General features: G+C 41.1%; 1 protein-coding gene across 1 annotated transcript in view; it reads left to right on the forward strand.

The window, feature by feature from the left end:
• Positions 1-22,781, forward strand: part of PIKFYVE (phosphoinositide kinase, FYVE-type zinc finger containing) — a 249,768-nt gene that overhangs the window by 102,383 nt on the left and 124,604 nt on the right. Inside the window, exons 26-27 of the mRNA XM_089671594.1 lie at positions 2,658-2,766; positions 9,007-9,161. Coding sequence (XP_089527720.1) covers positions 2,658-2,766; positions 9,007-9,161 — 264 coding nt within the window. The remainder of the gene's footprint in view (positions 1-2,657; positions 2,767-9,006; positions 9,162-22,781) is intronic.

The following is a 22,781-nucleotide window of genomic DNA, read 5'->3' on the forward strand; positions in this document are numbered from 1 at the left end:
GTTTTAACCCTTAAGTTAATTTACTTGGGAACTAAATGGTGGCATCATGTTTTCATCAATATATTAAGAGGTATTTAGCACACACTGTAGCGCTTAGAGACATTTTCACTGCTATAAAGAAAACTCAAATCGTCACCCTGTAAATGGGAAAAAATAAATATATTTTATAACGCCTTGGTTATATCCCTCCTCGATTACTGCAACTCCCTCCTCACTGATCTACCATTACACAGGCTATCCCCCCTTCAGTCTATTATGAATGCTGCTGCTAGACTCCTACACCTTACCAACCGATCAGCGACTGCTGCCCCTCTCTGCCAATCCCTCCACTGGCTTCCACTAACCCAACGTATAAAATTCAAAATACTAACCACAGCTTACAAAGCCATCAACAACAATGCCCCTAGCTACATCACCAACCTCATCCACAGACACCGCCCAAATCGCCCACTCTGCTCCTCCCATGATATCCTCCTCTCTAGCTCCCTCATCACCTCCTCCCATGCTCGCCTCCAGGACTTCTCCAGAGCCTCTCCCATCCTCTGGAACTCCCTACCACAGCATGTCCGGTCAGCCCCCACCCTGTCTGCCTTTAGGCGATCTTTGAAAACTCACTTCTTCAGGGAAGCCTACCCCACCTCTACCTAAGAAGAACTGTACTTGAATCACCTCCGCCAGATCATCCCCCGCAGCTATCACCTTTTGTATCGCCTCCCCCTTCCTTTTAGATTGTAAGCTCCACGAGCAGGGCCTTCCTATTCCTTCTGTACTGAAATGTATTGTAATTGTACTGTCTCCCTTATATTGTAAAGCCCTGTGCAAACTGTTGGCACTATATAATTCCTGTATAATTGTAATAATTATATATATATATATATATATATATATATATATATATATATATATATATATATATATATATATATATATTAAACCTTAGCATTTTGAAGAACTTCTGACAATGCTGCTATCTGACACCTATGCCAAATAGCATGTCCCCTTGAGTGGACTGTGGTTGCAGCTGCTGCCTCAATACTTTGTCCTGTAGTGACTTAAAGACCCAAGGCAGGGGATTCCAACTTTTTTTTTTTTTTTCTATTCCTGGGCCCACGTGGGTGAGCACATAGATCAGAAGAACAGTGGTGTAAACATTCTCATCAAGTCACAGTATGCACCAAGCATAAATATCGTGGTTGAATGTAATAAGAAAGGGAGAGCCTCGGTATCAAACTAAAGGTAAATCTTCCATATATAAATTGAAAAGTAGATGGGAATTATATAGAAAGGAAAACTGCAGCCTGTTAGGGTAGAATGACTTAACAATAAGAACTGGGTGAGAGGTATATGAGAGTGTCCAATAACTTTGGGTCCTGATTTTGACGTATGGGAAGGGGGGGGGGGGGAAGGGGGAATGACACTGGACAGCCGTAGTGCAAGAAGGGAAGAAATGGTGGGTAGGGGAGAGGGGGAAAGAGGGTAAAAATTAGACTAGGGTGCAAGAGTGAGCAAGGTGCTAGGAGAGGACTCCACTTGGAAGATCCTCCTGGACCACGGAATGGGCAAAAATAGGGAGATCTCGTCTAAAATAGCTGGATAACAGGCCAACAAGTCTTAAAAATGATTGGTAGTTAGGAAAGTTTGGAAAGTTTACCCAATAGAACCAAGTGTGTTGGAATTTCTATCTACAATCATAGATCATTGAAGAGAGTAACTTTTCCATAGAGCAGGAATGCATCTTCAGATGAGTAAGCAAATATTTCTTGCAGTTCATGATAGGGATAATGTGAACTAGGTAGGCAATAATATCATTTCTCCAGGTTAGGGTCCATTCGCTTGTGGCAGATACTCTTTATGGAATTCCAAAAGACGTGTATAAGACCAGTCCAAAAGATGTGGCGGAGAGTGCCAGTAAGTGATTTACATCTCCTGCAAAGGAGGGAAGCTATGGTGTAATAAATTTGCACCGCCTAGAGATGCGCTGTATAGCCAGTTTCCTAAATGTTGTTGTAGATGGAGCATTTGTAAACACAGTAGCATACAGCCTTACCTGTTTTGAAGAACGTGAATATCCCAGTTCCCCCATTTTTACAATAAAAGAGTAGTAGGGTGTCCAGCACAAGTCAGGTTGTTAGTAGTATAGTGGAAATGACACTCTAGTTTGTACATGTATATCTGGAATACAGTATTTAATGGTTTATATAGTATTAATGGTTTATCTTGGCAAGTAAAGAACCAATTTTCCTAATATTTTTTAGCTTACAAGGTATTGCTTTTAAATGTTTTACATGAATAAAAAGTCTTTCTAAGGAGATTAAACTCCAGTTTTCTTTCTTGATGATCTGTTTTATATCTTCATGTATTTTATTTTGTATGTGATTTTTGTAAGGTCAGTTAAAGTCCATAACCCAGGGTTTCCTTTGGGATTTAAATATTATAGTCTATGCTTGGGTTTCCAAGGCAAGGAGGTTGAGTTGTTTTGTGATACATTGAGGTAAATTTGCATAAACGTGCATAACTTGGGTGTCTTGTATGATTTAAGTATTAATGCTTTCCTGAGGGTGTTAATTTTATCTTCCATTTAAATTTTTTACACCAGTAGCCATAGCAACTGTTTCACCTCCTAATGTATTACTGCTCCTTCCCCTATGTCTTGGCAGAGTGACTCAGGTGTATTTAGCAGTTGATGATCGGCTCACATCTCTGAAGACAGACACATTTAGCAAGACGAGAGAGGAAAAGATGGAAGATCTCTTTGCAAAGAAAGAGGTAATGAACTTCAAAAAAAGAAAAATCATATGTGATTAAATCAAATCTCTAGATAATCTAGTATAACAACTTTAAAAAACAGATATTTGGTTTTATGGAACTGCCAAGATTTACACTACTTTTAATGTACAGAAGCATTGTATTTGTATTTAAAATAAAATAAATGCATTAATCGTGCATTTAGGGACACAAGATTAAGTAAATTGGGTGTATTGGATTAAGCTGCTGTCTTTAGGGCATTGGATACTGGCAAACAAAGCTGTAAGGGCAGACTAATATAACCGCCCCCCCACTCCTAGGAGCGTGTCCTAGGAGAACAGACACCTTCTCTCCTTTTGAGAGCCACAAGTTCTTTAGCATTACATTTTATCAAGATTCTCTTTTCTTCTATAACATTTCTGCAGTTGCTGCTGAGCCAGAAGGGGGCACATTTGCAGGTTTCAGGATTGGCTGATCCTCCATATTGACACGGAGGCTATATCTGTACCATAATTGAGGAAGATGCAGGGGCTGGCATGTAATGTGTTCTGTAGACACTAGGCTCTACTGAAGGTGCTCTCTTTACATGTTAGGGATGCACCAAAGCCCCTTTCCTTTTATTTTTTATCGGAGAGTATGAGTACCGATACTTTGCAGGGTGATTTGTATCCATACAAAATGTACTGACGCAAATTGCACCGTAAAGAATAGCATGTGATTTGAACAGGAATGTGATCCCTGTCCAAATCGCATGCGGTTTCCACACTTCTTTTGTGTGAACCCACACAGGAGCGGTGCAGGGAGGTTTCCTACAGTGAAGAGTGGGTGAAGGGGGTGTGTGGGCGAACTATACCATGGCGGCAGATGCTCCATATTTTCAGTAGTAGGAGAGAAAGCAGCGGAGATTTGAAATTACCACTTTCTATCTTCTCCTTGCACGGATGATGGTTCGGGCTAGAGGGCTCAGGCTATCACAAGCCTGGGTTAACACAGGAGCAGTGGGGAAACTGCATGCAATTTGGACAGGGATAGCATTCCTGTTCAAATCGTATGCTAATCTTTGCTGTTCAATTTGTATTGACGCAAATCGCTCCGCAAAATATCGGTTTCTGGTGTCAGGACCATTCTCACAAGTACTTGTGAAAATATTCGGTATCTGCACTGATATCGATGCATCCCTAATCTCTGTGTAACGTGTGGGTTAACTACAGAGCTCTTTACAGGTCTAATTGCCTCGGTGCATCTGTCTGGTGGAGCCCTATCTCTGAAAACTTCTTGTGGGTTGATTTACTGAATCTGGAGAGTACAAAATCTGGTGCAGCTGTGCAAGGTAGCCATTCAGCTTGTTCAATTAAGCAATGACTTAAAAAGCTGGAAGCTGATGGGTTTCTTTGCAGAGCTGCACCAGATTTTGTACTCCTATATTTTTAGTAAATCGACCCCTCAGAGACTGTCAGCTGAGCAGGAGAAGGCTTTTTTGAAGGGGCAGGTCACCTGGGTCCTGCCTCTCTATTGCCAATGTGTCTGTATGGGCTTGCTCTCTACAACCTCAGCTGTGATAAGTCAGGGGAGCTTTCTGCAGGGAGTCTGGCTGTGCTTTTACTAGATTGGGTTCTTTTCCTCAGGGGTTAACATTTGGGACTCCTGTTGTGACCCTTTTGGTCACAGGGCTAGAGATTCTTTTTCAAAGAGTTAGTTTTCTCACTACTTAGGCCCCATGTACATGGGCTTAAAAAATGCCACTGTTACAGGCGCCTGGCATTTTTTTTTTAATGGCTCTAAATGCAGCTCTGTTATCTAATGTGCATATGCATATTGTGTTGTTTCCTGACATGTTTTAGGGCTCGTTCACACTAGGCTGTTTTGCCAACGCTTGCCAAACGCCCCTATAGCTTTTGGCAAGCGTTGGTCCGGCGTTTGCGGAGCGTTATTAACGCTCGGCAAACGCTCCGCAAACGCCGCATGCGCGGTTTAGCGGCGGTTGCTAGGCGTTTGCCGAGCGTTAATAACGCCCCACAAACGCCTATAATGCAGTTTGAGTGGGGTTACCGCTCCGCAAACGCCCCGCAACCGCGTCGCAACCGCACCGCAAACGCCGGCCGGGCGTTTGCGGAGCGGCACCATAGACGAGAATAGGAGGCTTCAAAGCCTCCTGACTCGTCCAGAGGCGTCCGTTTTGCCGCGACGCAAACGCTCCCGTTAGAACAGCACCATGTGCTGTAATGTGCAGAATTGGCAGAGGCGTTTGGGAAGCGGTAAAAACGCTTACCAAACGTCTCTCTGCCGCCTGCACACAAGGCTAGTGTGAACGTAGCCTTAGAGTAGCATTCAAAAAAGCTCTAAAACTGCATTTAGAGAGATTTTCAGCGTAATTTGTGTGTATTTGCATGTTTAAACACACATATGCATTTTAATTCTAGTGGCTATAATGATTTAATAATCGACCTAATACTACCTGATAACATTCTATATAGTTGCTAGTAGCTCCATGGGATCTAAGCCTGGTTCTTTCCATTCACCCTTTGAACCTATCAGGGATATTCCCCTACTACACACCTTCACTCACTCACAAGGTTTCCGTCGTCATTGCCATCACTGCTGTGAAGCAAGCTTCCATGTTAGCAACATTATCCTGTAAAGTACCCTTTCTTGTAAAACATGGAGACACATTTTGTCTTGAGGCTTAAGGCCTCTTTTCCTCAGTGTTTCCTCATTTCACCTCAACCAGAACATTATGTTCTCATATTTGCCTTGCTCCTTGACATCCAAGGAGATTTCCCTCCACAGTCTTGATGTATTACAGACTGTTCTTGTCTATCTCTCAGCTGTCTTAAACAGACAGACCAATATTCTGACATTTTTATCATTTCTGAGGGTTCCTGAAGGAGACAACCTGCTTTTTGCTCCACTATCTCCAGGTGGATTTTACTGTTTATCATTGTAAGGTGTCACCTTTCCCTGTCAGAGCACATTCCAGTAGATCAGTTAGTGCTTCCTGAGCTTTTCAGTATCGGGCATCTGTTTCTCAGACTTGCAAGGCTGCCACCTGGTCGTTCGTTCACACATTCATTAAAGTGGTATTAAACCCAAAAGCAAACATTTTATTTTATTGCGGCGTACTAAATCTGTAATGTGATTGCTGCATTAGTTTTCTTTTGTCTTTTTATTTTTTTTTTAGCCAGCAAGTTTGTTTTTAAAAAGAACAAGCTCTCCTGCAGATGTAACACTTACAGGGATGATACGAACCATTTAACAATGACAGGGGTACTTAAAATGTTTAGCTTTTATTTATGTCAAAATATCCCAAAGGGAACAAAACTGTTTGCTGCAACTACATATAAAGTATTAGCTGACTTTTGACTTCAATAGTTTTGTGTATTTAAAACTGCTAGTCCATCTAACACTCCCCTCTGCTCAGAATGACATTGCTGCTGTCCCCTGTGCTTCTTCATACAGAATGGGGGTTCTTTTAATACAGGAGATGTGTTACTGGTCAGATCATTAGGTAAAAACAGAGGGAATAAAGCTTAAAAAAAACTAATGCAGCCACCACATCTGCTTGTTGGTAAGCTGCAATATATTACAATTTTGGATTTAATACCACTTTACGTTTTACCAGGTGGATGTTAAGGCCTCTGCTGATGCCAGTTTTGGTCATAGGGCTCCTTAGGTGACACTGTGACTTTTATTGACCTTTTCTTTTAACACTGATCTCCCAGGCTTTCTGTGACTTTAACCATTTCCTTCACTGACTGCTGCATTGGCTTTAAACAGTGTATGTGCTGCATGCATCTTCAGCTACAGTTGTGTTCAAAATAATAGCAGTGTGTTGAAAAAAGTGAATAAAGCTCAACATTTTTCTAATACACACAAATGCATTGGGAACACGACACATTCTATTCCAAATCAAAACATGAAGAAAAATATATCAAATTTGTATTGTTCCTCTAAGAAAAGTGAATATTAGACTGTTCAAAAAAATAGCAGTGTTTGTATTCTTCTTTACAAACTCAAACATTCACGATATAAACTGAAAAATGTTTGAAGATTTTGCTTTCCTTTGAATCACTTAATTAATATTTCGTTGTATAAGCACTGTTTCTGAGAACTGCTGCACATCTGTGTTGCATGGAGTCAACCAACTTCTGGCACCTGTGAACAGGTATTCCAGCCCAGGATGATTGGACTACATTCCACAGTTCTTCTCTATTTCTTGGTTTTGTCTCAGAAACTGCATTTTTTTTGTGTCACCCCACAAGTTTTCTATTGGATTAAGATCCGGGGATTGGGCTGGCCACTCCATAACGTCAATCTTGTTGGTCTGGAACCAAGATGTTGCACGTTTACTGGTGTGTTTGGGGTCGTTGTCTTGTTGGAACACCCATTTCAAGGGCATTTCCTCTTCAGCATAAGGCAGCATGACCTCTTCAAGTATTCTGATGTATTCAATCTGATCCATGATCCCTGGTATGCGATAAATAGGCCCAACACCGTAGTATGAGAAACATCCCCATATCATGATGCTTGCGCAACCATGCTTCACTGTCTTCACAGTGTACTGTGGCTTGAATTCAGTGTTTGGGGGTCGTCTGACAAACTGTCTCCGGCCACTAGACCCAAAAAGAACAATCTTTCTTTCATCAGTCCACAAAATGTTGCGCCATTTCTCTTTAGGCCAGTCAATGTGCTCTTTTGCAAATTGTAACCTCTTCAGCACGTCTTTTTTTCAACAGTGGGACTTTGCGGGGGCTTCTTGCAGATAGCTTGGCTTCACATAGGCGTCTTCTAATTGTAACAGTACTCACAGGTAACTTTAGACCTTCTTTGATCTTCCTGGAGCTGATTGTTGGCTGAGTCCTTGCCATTTTGGCTATTCTTCTATCCATTCAAATGGTAGTTTGTCGCTTTCTTCCACGTCTTTCAGGTTTTGGTTGCCATTTTAAAGCATTTGCGATCATTTTAGCTGAGCAGCCTATCATTTTCTGCACTTTATATGTTTTCCCCTCTCCAATCAACTTTTTAATCAAGGTACGCTGTTCTTCTGAACAATGTCTGGAAGGACCCATTTTCCTCAGAATTTCAGAGAGAAATGCACTGTAACCAGCATGTACAACATTTGCTGCCTTCCTTCCTTAAATAAGGGCAATAATTGCCACCTGTTTTTCAAAGAATGAATGACCTCACTAATAGAACTCCACACTGCTATTATTTTGATCATGCCCCTTTCAATTCGTGATTCAATTACACAGAATCAGCAGCATGCATGTCATGACTGTTGGGTCTGTTGGATTTCTATTACTCTGCTACACCTGCTAGTAAATTATTTGCCATGTAGAAATATCATTTCTACCAAAAACAGTGATTGATCAGGTTAGTGACGTCTGACTGCTATTATTTTGAACACAACTGTATATAACGCACACAGTGCTGGGTTTTGGCTGTGAGACAGACCAACTCTGCATTGTTCCAGTTTTGATACAGGAAGTCTAAGAGTCACACAGCCATTCATAGGCAACTTTGTATTCTGTAAATTTAATACAAAGCTTCCTCTGATTGGCTGAGAGGCAGACTGATGATGTAACACTCCCACTGGGGGCATACAGGCACATTTGAATTCCCATATTCTTTTATGAGAAAATAAAACTGTCGACACAAGCCCTAAAAGTAACCTGCTGATAGGTGCAAAATGTGCTGATAAAGAAAAAAAAAAGATAGATTGATGCTTACATCACTCCTGCCTTCTGCATTGCTGAGTGTGACACCATCCTTTCAGGAATATTTCAGGGGAATGCAGAAATGGGATGAATATGGGTGTAACAAAGGTAAATAAAAGGTGAACTTATCCTTTTAAATATTGTGGTTCTCTTTTTGTTGTCAATTTCACATGCAAGAACTATTTGTATAGTAAATTTTATATCACCCAAATGAAGCATCTATGCCCCTTAGGCACCATATGCATCTCTATTGTGTTTGATGCTAGAATACTGTATATCTACAAGACATGGCGCATTCATTCTTCACAGGCATTGTGTGAAATTCCCCTGCTGCCTTCTATTCAGAGGCAGAATAGAGTGGTTTACATGAAAACATTTATGAAAGCATTTATAGAGGTTCATGTATTTTGTTAAGCAACTAGGTTCAGATCTGCTTTTTTCATTCTTCTACAGTTTATTCTACTAAGCAAATAGTTTTTGAGAAGAGATGCATATTGTTTGTGACAGAATTTTCCTTATTTGTCCTGGTTCATCCTCTCCTTTCCAGATGGAGGAGGTTGAGTTTAGGAACTGGATTGAGAAACTTCAGGCCAGGATGCTGTCATCAAACATTGATACCCCTCAACAGCTTCAATCTGTCTTTGAATCAATGATCATCAAGAAGCAGTCCCTTTGTGAGATGCTACAAGCTTGGAACAACAGGTAATGTGGTCAGATTGAAAATAATGAATGCTTTTGTACAGCAAAATCAAACCTTCAGATTCTTTATGGTATAACTGCAAGTAGAGGTTAAATCTCTTCATATGCTGATCAATACACTGTGATCTTTGTCTATGGCAGGAAAAAAGCCAACATAAGAATGAAGACAATAAGACTAGATCAGTCATTTTTGAGGCAGTCAATGTTTTTATTATCAGTATACCTCTTATTTATAAAACAAAATGGCCATGTTTACCTCTGAGGTTTGTAACTTTGTTTTCCATTCACGTTTTTTTTTACATTTATTTAATGTGAAAAGAACTTCCAAAAACGCAATATTTGGAAGGCAAAGTGCTTGCAGCTAATCTGTATGTAATTACTGAAATGCTGTGTTCACTCCCAAAGGAGAAAAAAACTCTTGCTGAAACTGCATACAAAGTATTAGCTGAAATTTGGCTTCAATGTGTTAGTGTATCTAAATCTGCTAGTCCATCGAACACTCCCCTCTCCCCAGATAAGCAATGCTGCTGTCTAAAGGTGCCCATGTGCTCCTTCATCCAGAGTGGGGGCACTCTATTACAGGAGATGAGTTAGTGGCCAGATCACAAGGTGAAATCAAAGGGAAAAAGCCTACAAAAGACTAAACTGCTACCACATCTGATGATTGGCAAGCGGCAATATATTCCATTTTTGGTTTTGGGTTTTATACCGCAGATTGGATTTAAATAAGCAAATATTTTGCATTAATAAATAACAAAAATATATCCTCCTGCGCTTTTACGGTAAATGATACACTTAACTAAAAAGCAGCCAGCATCTATCCCACACCAAATAAGGGCGATAATAGAAACACATATAAAAAGTGATGCAGCGCTAATAATAAAAAACACTCAAAGAATAATATACAGTGGGGATCGAAAGTTTGGGCACCCCAGCTAAAAATGTGTATTAATGTGCATAAAGAAGCCAAGGTAAGATGGAAAAATCTCCAAAAGGCATCAAATTACAGATTAGACATTCTTATAATATGTCAACAAAAGTTAGATTTTATTTCCATCATTTACACTTTCAAAATAACAGAAAACAAAAAAATGGCATCTGCAAAAGTTTGGGCACCCTGCAGAATTTATAGCATGCACTGCCCCCTTTGCCAAGCTGAGACCTGCCAGTGTCATGGATTGTTCTCAATCATCGTCTGGGAAGACCAGGTGATGTCAATCTCAAAGGTTTTAAATGCCCAGACTCATCTGACCTTGCCACAACAATCAGCACCATGGGTTCTTCTAAGCAGTTGTCTAGAAAACTGAAACTGAAAATAGTTGACGCTCACAAAGCTGGAGAAGGCTATAAGAAGATAGCAAAGCGTTTTCAGATGTCAATATCCTCTTTCGATCCCCACTGTACATATAATACTGAAAATATATATATTTTAGCAAACGGGGTAACAGATGACCCAAATCCACATGGGGATATAAAGGAGACAGTGACCCCTAGTATCCAAAGGTATTAAATGGTGACCAGGTAGGTATCTGCCGGAAAAACCAAACAGATAACGATGGCTTAGTACAAAATAGAGTGTCCACAGTTCATATTACTAAGACGTGCAGGTGAATCACAGCACACTCCAAACGTGATCCCAGGTAGTATGGCTGCAATGGCCTCTCACCTCCACTCTACGACCCCACAGGGCCACAGAGCAAATGTAGATCACCTCTGGATCCCTCAAACCAGTGGCTCCTCAGGTAGGATGGTATGGGCAGTCATCACATGAACAGTATTCAACCGGACCAGTGGGCAAACGAAATACACCCTCCTCAGATGTCAAAGCTCATAGGTTAAGAAGAGAACACAATCCTCATAGTGTATTACTGCTTTTAATGGCAAAAATAGCAATAAGCCAAAAAAAAAGGAGATATATACACTCACATAACAGCCTGTGTCCAGATCACTTCAGTAAGCTGGGTGTACAGCATGATTAAAAGGTGTTCCAAGATGGCGTCACGCCGGAAGTACGTCACCACGCTATTACCGTCGACGCGTTGCGTCACGTAACTCGTGACTTCGTCAGAAATATTTTGCATTAATTGGAAAAAATTTATTTTTTAGTTCAAGTGCGTCTAAATCCAAAAATAAAAATGTAATACATTGCAGCTTACCAGTTTTTAGATTTGGAATAATACTGTAGGCCCTTCAGTCCTAAGACAGTAATGTGTATTCACCCTGCTGTATCAAGACAACATAAACAGGATAAAACTACTGGACTCTGCCCCTATGCTTATCTCCATAACATAGAAGGGTGCGGTCCTATAGTCACTAGTGGTAGCTTAAAAAAAGTAGCGGAGAACAGTCAAGACAGGAAGAGAGCACAAGACGTTATTAGCTCACATGTTCAGGCAGGATCAAAAGGTAATTTTTGCACATATCAATCCGATATAACAAAATGCTTTCAACAGGTTTTAACAGACCAAAAGGGGCAACATAAGAGAACGCCATGAATACAGTATACTTGCTCTTTCACAAGTTCTGTAGTAGCTTATCAGCTCACAGGCTTGTAACTGATCAATTGATCCACTAGAGCCCTTGTACCCAACATGTGGCTGCCAGCCCACCATAGGCAGTCCGCTGTGTGTTGGGCACCAGGCAAACGCAGCTGCAACAGCTCCTAATCAGCAGCCTGTACACAGTAATTTTTTTTTTTTTTATGTTTTAGCTGCATCAGCGCGGTGTAAATGTGAACAGAGACTGCCAGTGCACAGGCTGCCAGTCTTTACCTGCACACTGACTCCTGAAGTGCTGGTCACATCCCAGTAGCAGAGTCCAAATGTAATAAGCACCAGAGACTGCCAATCCAAGCTGCTAACTGAGCTCCCAGCTGCGGGGAGTCTACTTATAGAAAGTGATCTGCCTGTGTAGGGTCCTGTCAGTAGAGTCAATCCTGCAGCTGCCCAACTGGAAAAGGAGCACTAAAGAACTTAAAGCAGAACTACACTTCATCTGAGCACCACAAATCAAAAACGCTGTTTAATTTTTATTATTGAAAGCAAACTGGCCCATCTATCCATGTCTTCTTGCTTTATTTTGCTGAGAAATCACTGTGAATGACTCCTGGGATGTATGACATAATTTGCCTAGGCATGGAAACTAGGAAGAAATGTAAAAAAAAGTTTAAAATGAGTAACTATGATCTACATTTCTATCTACTGATGCTAGCAGTGTAGGGATTTAAACTACCGAACCAGATATCGTATGTACTCTCCAGCACCTCAGGATATGCACAGCCAAAAGGGAAGCCAAGGGAACCAGAACAGCAACAACCAAAGGAAATGCTTCAGGGGTGCAGCCCTCCTCAGACGGGGAAATCAGCCACTGGATAGAGAGAAAACAGGTGGCGCACACACCTAGTGCATTATCCAAGGTTTATTGTAAGGAGTGAAAGAATAATAAAAACATACTCACAGACGAAGCATGTATCTAAAAAGCATAGAAAAATGACAATGGCCACAACGGCAGGAAAGGTGTTCTCACTGTCAGTGCGGTCAAATGGCTGACGCGTTTCGGGGATGAATCCCTTTCCTCAGAGCTGATGACCAGCCTCTGGTGCAGATGTGTGATGAATAGAAAGTAGGAGCCTTGCTGTTGATGCCTTGATGGGATTTAAACTAGTCAATGTTGATTTGAGAGAGCGAAGTTCTGCTTTAAAAGAAAATCTGTTCAGTTAATCTTCGCTTCTTTCCAATCAATGTGAGTTATAATGCAGGTTTAAAGTGGCTGTAAAGGCTTCAGGTGTGTTAATGCATTCTCTGCATTTACACAAATATATACAGTATATTAACCAGTGCCTATATGTAATGTTCTATCACCCCTAAATAAAAACAAAAATGCCCAGTGATTCTCAAAGTGCATATAAGTTTTGATGAAACAGAAATTCAAATTCCATCCATTTTCCACAGTAAATCTTCATCCAGAGTGTGTATTACTGTACAGTCTCCTTCAAAATGCCATCCATTTCTGTGCCAAACATTGCTTTTAGTGCAACTCACGCACCAAATTCTCATTACCATATTATAATCTCATATTCAGTCTTTGCTATGCATTACTCAATGGTCTCCCATTCTATTTACCTTTTCGCTCTAGTTCACATGATTGCTCTACAGTTCAACATCACAGTTCATGTATAAACACAAGGATATTCACATATACATAGTACCCAATAAAATGCGTTATTGAATTATAACCACTTACATTCAAGAAGCCTTGGTATATGCCTCCTTTTAAAATGGTTATTCATTGCTACCAGGGATACCAAACGCTCAGGATTGATAATGGGTGTCTGACTTCAAATGTAGCCCCACCCTTAACACATTTCACCCAGTGGACTTCTTGATAACTTCCTGAGGAAGTTCTTTGGATGAAACACGACTTCCATAGAGAAGGGGAGAACATTAAGTGGTGCATAGCAGAGCCTTTTATGACCTTAGCAGATTCTCATGCTGTCTCACAGACGTGAATACACCCCTCACATTCTTGTAAATATTTGATCTTTTCATGTGACAACACTGAAGAAATGACACTTTGCTACAATGTAAAGTAGTGAGTGTACAGCTTGTATAAAAGTGTAAATTTGCTGTCCCCTCAAAATAACTCAACACACAGCCATTAATGTCTAAACCACTGGCAACAAAAGTGAGTACACCCCTAAGTGAAATGTGCAAATTGGGCCCAAAGTGTCAATAATTTGTGTAGCCACAATTATTTTCCTGCACTGCCTTAACCATCTTGGGCATGGAGTTTACCAGAGCTTCTCAGGTTGCCACTGGAGTCCTCTTCCACTCCTCCATGATGACATCACGGAGCTGGAGGATGTTAGACCTTGTGCTCCACCTTCCGTTTGAGGATGCCCCACAGATGCTCAATAGGGTTTAGGTCTGGAAACATGGTTGGCCAGTCCATCACCTTTACCCTAAGCTTCTTTAGCAAGGCAGTGGTCGTCTTAGAAGTGTGTTTGGGGTCGTTATCATGTTGGAATACTGCCCTGCGGCCCAGTCTCCGAAGGGAGGGGATCATGCTCTGCTTCAGTAGGTCACAGTACATGTTGGCATTCATGGTTCCCTCAAGGAACTGTAGCTCCCCAGTGCTGGTAGCTCGCATGCAACCCCAGACCATGACACTCCCACCACCATGCTTGACTGTAGGCAAGACGCACTTGTCTTTGTAATCCTCACCTGGTTGCCGCCACACATGCTTGACACCATCTGAACCAAATCAGTTTATCTTGGTGTCATCAGACCACAGGACATGGTTCCAGTAATCCATGTCCTTGGTCTGCTTGTCTTCAGCAAACTGTTTGCAGGCTTTCTTGTGCATTATCTTTAGAAGAAGCTTTCTTCTGAGATAACAGCCATGCAGACCAATTTGATGCGGTGTATGGTCTGAGCACATGACAGGCTGACCCCCCCACCCCTTCAACATTTGCAGCAATGCTGGCTACACTCATACATCTATTTCCCAAAGACAACCTCTGAATATGACGCCGAGCACATGCTCTCAACTTCTTTGGTCAACCATGGCGAGGCCTTTTCTGAGTGGAACCTGTCCTATTACACCTGTATGGTCTTGACCACCGTGCTGCTGCTCAGTTTCAGGTTCTTGGCAATCATCTTATAGCCTAGGCCATCTTTATGTAGAGCAATAATTCTTTCTTTCAGATCCTCAGAGAAATATCTGCCATGAGGTGCCATGGTGAACTTCCAGTGACCAGTATGAGAGAGTGAGAGTGATGACGCCAAATGTAACACCTGCTCCCCATTCACACCTGAGACCTTGTAACACTAAGGAGTCACATGACACCAGGGAGGGAAAATGGCTAATTGGGCACAATTTAGACATTTTCACTTAGGGCTGTCACTTTTGTTGCCAGTGGTTTAGACAATAATGGCTGTGTGTTGAGTTATCTTGAGGGGAAAGCAAATTTACACTGTTATACAAGCTGTACACTCACTACTTTACATTGTAGCAAAATGTCATTTCTTCAGTGTTGTCACACGGAGATATAATAAAATATGTACAAAAATGTGAGGGGTGTAGGTATCTACATGTGGTGAAGATTACTTGCTGAAGTTCAAAGAGACCATCAGAATGGGCGAGAAAGGTGATTTAAGTGACTTTGAACATGGCATGGTTGTTGGTGCCAGACTGGCTGGTCTGAGTATTTCAGAAACTGCTGATCTACTGGGATTTTCATGCGCAACCATCTCTAGGGAAATCGAGATACATTTTTACTTTGACAATGCTTAATCCTGAATAATTTTTTTAGGTGAGAGAGGCATATACATATGGACACAGTGATTTCCTTGTTTGTTGAATGTATGGATTCTAACCACAAGGTGTCACTGGAGCTCCTTTCATCCACCTTCTTTGTGTCAAAAGTCACAGAAATGTAATTGAGTTGAAATTGGTTGATTCTGTGCCTTATCAGTAGCCTGACACCCGCAGCTTTACTGTCATTGTTGCAGTTTTTAGGTAGCACACAAAAGTAAACAGTAGGGCCCATTCACACCTTCAATTTCTATGTGTACTACAATGTAGAATCATAGTATGCTAAAAGTGCACAAAAAGTAATGATTTATAATTTTAAAGGGCTTCACATCAATTCATGACATCATAAGGTAGTATGTTGCCTTTAAAAAAAAAAATCCTGATTTTGCTGTATCTTTTGTGCGTTTTTGTCAAAATGTGTAAAATTATATCCGTGGCAGTTAACACACTGAAAATGTACTAAAAATACAATGTGTTGTAATTTGGACATTTTTCAAGTTGCATTCAAACACATGCACAGCCTATAAAATGGAGAGAAGGAAAGAGGGAATATTGGAAATAAAAGAAAACGCATGTAAGAAGCAAATAAAACATGTTTTGCATTGTTACATTTTTAAAGCAGCACCTTATAAATGCACCAAACATGCATTATGTGCTTTGAGGAAACTGTACGTGCATTTTCTAATGGGATGTGTGAATGCTTCCTAAAAGCGGCAATGTAGACTGGGGAACCATGACACAACCAAAAGCTGCACTAAAAGTTATTAGACTAGCTTAAACAATCTATAGAGGCTTAAAAATGTACTTTTCCTTTTTAGTTAAACTGTTTCATTTGTGTTATAAACAACAGATTTCTCTAGTGTCTGGTTTGTGGGTTTTTTTTTTTTTTTTACCTTCTCTGCATTAAGGTAACAAAAAACCTTTCATGTTCAGCTCCCCCAGCACCTCCTAAATACTTACCTGAGCCCGATCTCAATCCAGTGCTGCTTTCTTTCCCCCCCTTACAGGACTCAGAGGCAGAAGCGGGAGCCATTGGCTCCTGTTGCTGTCAGTCGAATCCTGCGAGGATGGAGTGGGGAATGGGGCCAATCCCAATGTGTGTGTCAGTAGATGCACACAGTCCTAGCTCAGATTTGAGTCTAGACGAGTACCCCCATAGGAAGTGGCTTGCTATGTGGGTACCTGGAAGGGAGGAGGAGCCAAGAGCATCAATGGAGGTTCCCAGAAGAGATTTGGGAGCGCTCTGCAATACCATGCCAAGTGTAACATGTTTAATATTTAACAACCACTTGCCAACCGCGCTATAGCCTAGTGACGGCTACAGCGCAGTTGTCTAGTTCTGGGAGGGCGCCTTAAGAGTTTCCTTCACTGGAACTAGGGGCCAAGCCCAACCCCTGAAAAACAACCCCATACCATAATCCCCCCTCCACCAAACTTTACATTTGGCACAATGTAGTCAGGCAAGTACCATTCTCCTGGCAACCACCAAACCCAGATATGTCTATCGGATTGCCAGAGTACCATGATTCATCACTCCAGATAGCACGTGCTTTATACCACTGCATCCGCTGCTTTGCGTTGCACTTGGTGATGTAAGGCTTGGATGCAGCTGCTCGGCCATGGAAACCCATTCCATGAAGCTCTATACGCACTGTTATGCTAATCTGAAGGCCACACGAAGTTTGGAGGTCTTTAGCTATTGACCCTGCAGACAGGTGGCGACTTCTGGGCGCTTCAGCATGTGCTGACCCTGCTCTGTCATTTTTATGTGGTCTACCACTTTGTTGGCTGAGTTACTGCCACTTCCACTTTGTTATAATACCACTAACAGGTTACCACCTGTGCAGTAAGTCCATCTGTGAAATCTTGCTACTAAATATTCCTTAGTCCACTATCACGGTAGCACGCTTAATTTCACTGAGCTCCTGAGAGCGACCCATTCTTCTACAAATGTTTTGTAGAAGCTGTCTGCATGCCTAGGAGCTTGATTTTGTACACCTGTGGCCATGGAGGTGATTGGAACACCTTAATCCAATTATTTGGAGGGGTGTCCCAATACTTTTGGCAATATAGTATGTGTTATAAAAACCACTAGACAATGAAGATTATTCACTACCCAAATAAACACATATCAGCAAAAAAAATAACGAAAAAAAATATTCAGCACAAAAGAAAAATCCCTAAGTGGAAATATGGAGGATAACAATGGTGTGGGAATAAATCCGGTGGGTGAGCTCTATCCAAAAGTTGAGTGTGAAGCATGCCTGGGGCCGAATCAACCAGCAGGGTCACAAAAGAAATCCTAAGAACTACAGATAGGCACAGATTAAAGTAGCATAGTGATGATAGTGAAAGTGAAAGAAATAAAACTCAAGGTGAAGGAACAATAACTAGTTAAGGATCAGACCAAAAATATTAATAACCATGGATTATATAAAATTTATAAAGAATGTAATATAAGTGTCCAAGCCTAAGGATATACAAATACCATGAATAGATGAATAAGTAAAGCTAGCATAGTAAAGCCCAAGAAGGGGATCGTGTCTGCATACCTGGGTAGTACAACAGCCAAAGATATCCACCGTGATGTGTGAACCAACCACCAAAAAGGAATGCACAATCCCACAAGAAAAAGGCCCCTCTATATATTGCCCCGGCCCCAAGCGGCCACCCCACTCAACATCATGCCAATTGGGTGGAGCCTCACGGCTCCAACTGACCCTAAGCATGCCAGTAATGCCAGAGAAGACCATGGCGTGTGGGACCGCTAATGTGCATGCGCCAAACGTCATCAAGGCATTTTGCCTCCTTTTTCTTGTAAGGATGTGCATTACTTTTTGTAGGTTTTTTTTTTTTTTTTTTTTTTTTTACCTCCATATAACGTGGTTTCTCCACAGATGCCCAAAATTTGACTGTCCCTTGAGGAGGTGGTTGCTGTTCAGGGGTGTAGAAATTTTTGAAAAAACTACTTGTCCGGGGACTAAATCGGTGTCCCAATCTACTTTTCCCTCATGACATCTACTTGTTCTGATAACATAAAACATGCATTTTAACCAAACCTGTATTTAAATCTTCTTTTAAGTAATGTCAGGGGCTTTTAAAAACAAATGGGGCTTTATGACGACTTAAACGTTATATTAAATATTTTTAAAATTGCGCTGTTTATCTCCTTCTCCCCTCCCTGCCTCTCTCTAGCACTGCACATGGGGACTAGCAGGGAGGAGAGAGACCTTGCAGTGTGATGAGCACTGATTGGGTGCTTGTCAGGAAAGGGGCATATCGGACTTATCCTTTACCCCTTTCCCTGCCAGAGCTGTTTTTGCATTATTTGCACATGTTTAAAAAAATAATTTTAGGCCTGAAGATGACACAACCCCCAAAACGTATATTTTCTGAAAGCAGAGACCATAGAGAATAAAATAGTGGTAGTTTAAATTTTTTTTATTTCACACGATATTCTCACAAAGGTCTAGGAAACCCACAATTTCAGTAAAAAATACACTTGTTAATTTTAGGGTAACAAAAAGCAATAACTTATCTAATTTTTTGTAAAATATAAAAGACGAGGTTGCATCGAGTAAATAGATATCCCCCATGTCAAACCTTAAATTTGCGTGCACTCGTCAAATGGCAACAAACTTTAGTACCCTATATTTTCTGTAGGCGATACTTTTAAAGCCCCTTATAGGTCATCAGTGTAATGTACGAAGGTGGTCTGGTTCTAGAATGATTGCTCTCATTCTGGCATGCGTGGTGATATGTAATGTGTATCGCAATAGTTGTTTTCATATGTAGGCGCCTGAGTGTATGGTTTTACGTTTGTGCATGCGTACATATGTGAGGGTGGGGGGCCTTGAAAAATTTAGGGGTGTTATATGCTTTGGTGTATCTTCCATTTAAAAAAAAAAAACATGATTTTTGGTGACAGATTCTCTTTTTTGAAGCATGCAGGATTGAAAAGACCCTGCACGTCTCCCCTGTACTACACTGAATATAATGTGGTGCACATCGCACCGCATTACATTTTTTTCCGGCCTCAATGACTGGGAATCTGTTGAACAGGGTCCCGGAACTGACGTCACATCACATCACATCCAGATCAGGAGGAGGAGGGCAGATTTGTCTGTTCTCCTCCTCCCTCCCCTATACCACATTCCGCGGCACCCACCGAACCAGTCTCGGGCCCGCAGATGGGCAAGCGGAGCCTGGGACATATAGCGGGGGCTGGGGAGAGGCTGACACTGGGCTGTGTGGAAGCAATCGGGCAGCAGTTCTGACAGATGAGCCCTGCTGCTTGCCCGCAGCAGGGCTAAGGGCACAAAAAATAAAAACTACCTGCCCGGCACCTGGAACTACATGTCTCAGGCGATAGGAATTGGACATCCCTGCTGTTTCATGATACATGGAGATTTCAGCCTGAATGTGCATGCTTCTAACTGCCTCTACAATGTTGTGTATATATCTAACTAATACATTTCAACACATGAATGTTTTGTAAGGGTATGACTTGTTTCAACATTATATTTTTAATGTGTCATCTTTTTTTTCTTAAGTAAATTATGTGTTCTGATGGCCTCCCCACTGTAGCTATGTGACGTTATTATGTTTGTAACCATGCAGATTTCACCATCGATGTGCTCCATCTTTCTATTTTGTTCTTTTAACATGTTCTGTGTGTATGTATGTGTGTGTGTGTGTGTGTGTGTGTGTGTGTGTGTGTGTGTGTGTGTGTGTGTGTGTATATATATGTGTGTGTATATATGTATATGTATGTATGTGTATATATATATATATATATATATATGTGTATATATATATGTATGTGTGTGTGTATATATATATATTTATTTATTTATTTTTATATAGTGTGTGTGTATGTGAAAATCAATAAAAATTGTTAATACAAAAAAAAGTAAATTATCATGAATTATGCTGGGCACAACTCATTAAAAGTCCCATGGCCAATATTTTTCTTGTTAGGGTGCCTGTATGAAAAGCTTGAGATGGAAGCTGCCACAGTCTGCCTGCTAGGTAGTGTACTAATTCCTAGAAATAGAGGTGATGAAATTCAGTTATTCAGCTTCATTGTGGGTAGTCTCACTGCCCTAGAATTATCAAGCAGCTGAAGAATTGGAGTTTATCAACATCCACCTGTGGACGTATGTTGGTACTATTTTGGTATTTTAAATGGGAATATGGTACAGCAGAGAGGCGTTACTCATTTGCAGTCAAATCAAAGCTAAATGCAGAGCGCAAATGAGCTGGTCTGTACTTGTATACTTGCAGATTGCCCATCAAGATGACAGTTAAGGACATATTAGTTATGATTCTTCACACAGCGCAAGGGAGGGAATGAGTCATACCAGGGATCAATACAGCAACAACTAAATATAGAAAGGCTAGGGTGGGAGATGGATTCAGGTGATGAATATGTCATGCTATATGCAGGCATAGTACAATCTTTTCTCTTTGGCCTAAACAATTTGGTGGTGGTGTGTTTGGAATAAGAAGTAGTTGGGTTGTTTGTATCGGGCCATACAGTAGTAAGATCAGATTGGGGGAGCAGTTGGTGTTCTTATGTATTTCTGTTCATTAAAGTTTGTGGTTACCAGCAACACGTCATCCACTCCGTCATATGTATACTCTGGTCAGGTGCTGTCAATGCCACCAGGGGTTAAGTCTGTGAGAAGCACCAACAATGCTGTCCCATATTTTCTTTTTAGAATATACTGTATTAATACATACACATAATGTATTCTACTTTACCCATGGCTATTCTGATTTTTGGCATTTCCCATCACCTTGCAGTTCCTTTCTGAGGATTGATTTATCAAGTTAAAAAATTATAGCCATTATACAAAAATTAAGTATTCACCACACATACTGCTGGTTGCTGCGATTCAGCCAAATGTATTCTATATTCTTTTCTAGGGCTGTTGTATAATCTGTATAAATGTATAGAGCACTGCTGCTGCTTGGGACCAAGCCACCATCAAACGATTCCTCCACTGCCTTTAGGCTTTTATTATTGCTGGATGTTTAAGCTCAATTTGCCATTTACAAATAAAGAAGTTGCGTTGGCGTTCTCCTTTGTGCGGACCTGTATTTTCTCCCATTATTATCAGTGTAGCTGGCAGAACAGACCCTTTTGCTTTTGAAACCTTTCTGCTTCAAAGTCTTGTGCTTGGGTTCGCTGTCTTGTGTTCATTAGAATAGATCGCTTCTAACACAATGCCCCTGCCTAGGGCACCACTCTTCCCACTGTGGCTGCACAGGTTTAGTCAGCCACGCACTTGGAACAAATTTGCAGGTTGGCAATAATGAAGCAAAAATGACTTTACTGGCTGCATGTGTGTTTCAGATCAGTGATTCTTTAAACACAAAGTCTCACTTCAGTTTTATTATTGTGTTCTGTTCCACAATGGATAAAGTACATGTAGTACTTTGTCCCATCTTCTTATGTGCTAAGGTTAGCTGTGAGATCAGATAGGACTCCCCTCCTCCCTGCACAGTCATGGGACAATGCAGCTAGCCAGGAGATGGCTGCTTTTACAGATGGCACGTCACCCTCTCCAAGCACTTTACTGGCAGCAAAACTTGCCACGGGTCAGCTTTTCACTAAAGTCCGAATTGCCATCACATACTTGGACTCACTGAATTTTGCAGTAGATGACAGCCCAAAACTAGAATCTGAAACCAGCTGATTATAAATATCTATATATTGATCATGAAAAGTTCATGTTGAAATAAACACTTTCTGTCTGCCCTAGAGTAGATTTACTGTTTCAGGGTGGATGTTCTGTGCAAAATCAAGTTTATAAATGTGATTTTGCACTTCCAGCATCGGGGGCGCGCTGCTTCTGCTGTGATTGGACACAGCAGAAGCTATTAAACAGGTGCCGGCCAATGGATGAGCGCTGGCACCCGTTGATCATCGAGGTGCGTGACAGGACACGGCTCTATGTAGACAAAGCAGAGCTGTGTCCTGTCAGTGGCGATCAGCTAGATTTTCTTTCCCTACAAAGCAGGGAATAAATTCTAGCAGATTGCCTAGTAAACACACCTAACACACTACGTAAAACACATAGTTAGGCATGCAGTTTATGATCGCCCTAGATGTTTAACTCCTTCCCAGCCAGTGTCATTACAGTGACGGTGTATACTTTTAGCACTGATCACTGTGTTAGTGTCACTGGTTCCCACAAAGTCACTGACTGCCATGGTTACTAGTAGAAAAATAAGAGAAAAAAATATCCAATATATACTATATTTTGTAGATGCTATAACGTTTGCGCAAACCAATCAACA

The sequence above is a fragment of the Staurois parvus genome, unplaced genomic scaffold, assembly GCF_062004578.1.
Source record: "Staurois parvus isolate SC_StPar_1 unplaced genomic scaffold, SC_StPar_1.0 ptg000011l, whole genome shotgun sequence".
Lineage (NCBI taxonomy): Eukaryota > Metazoa > Chordata > Amphibia > Anura > Ranidae > Staurois > Staurois parvus.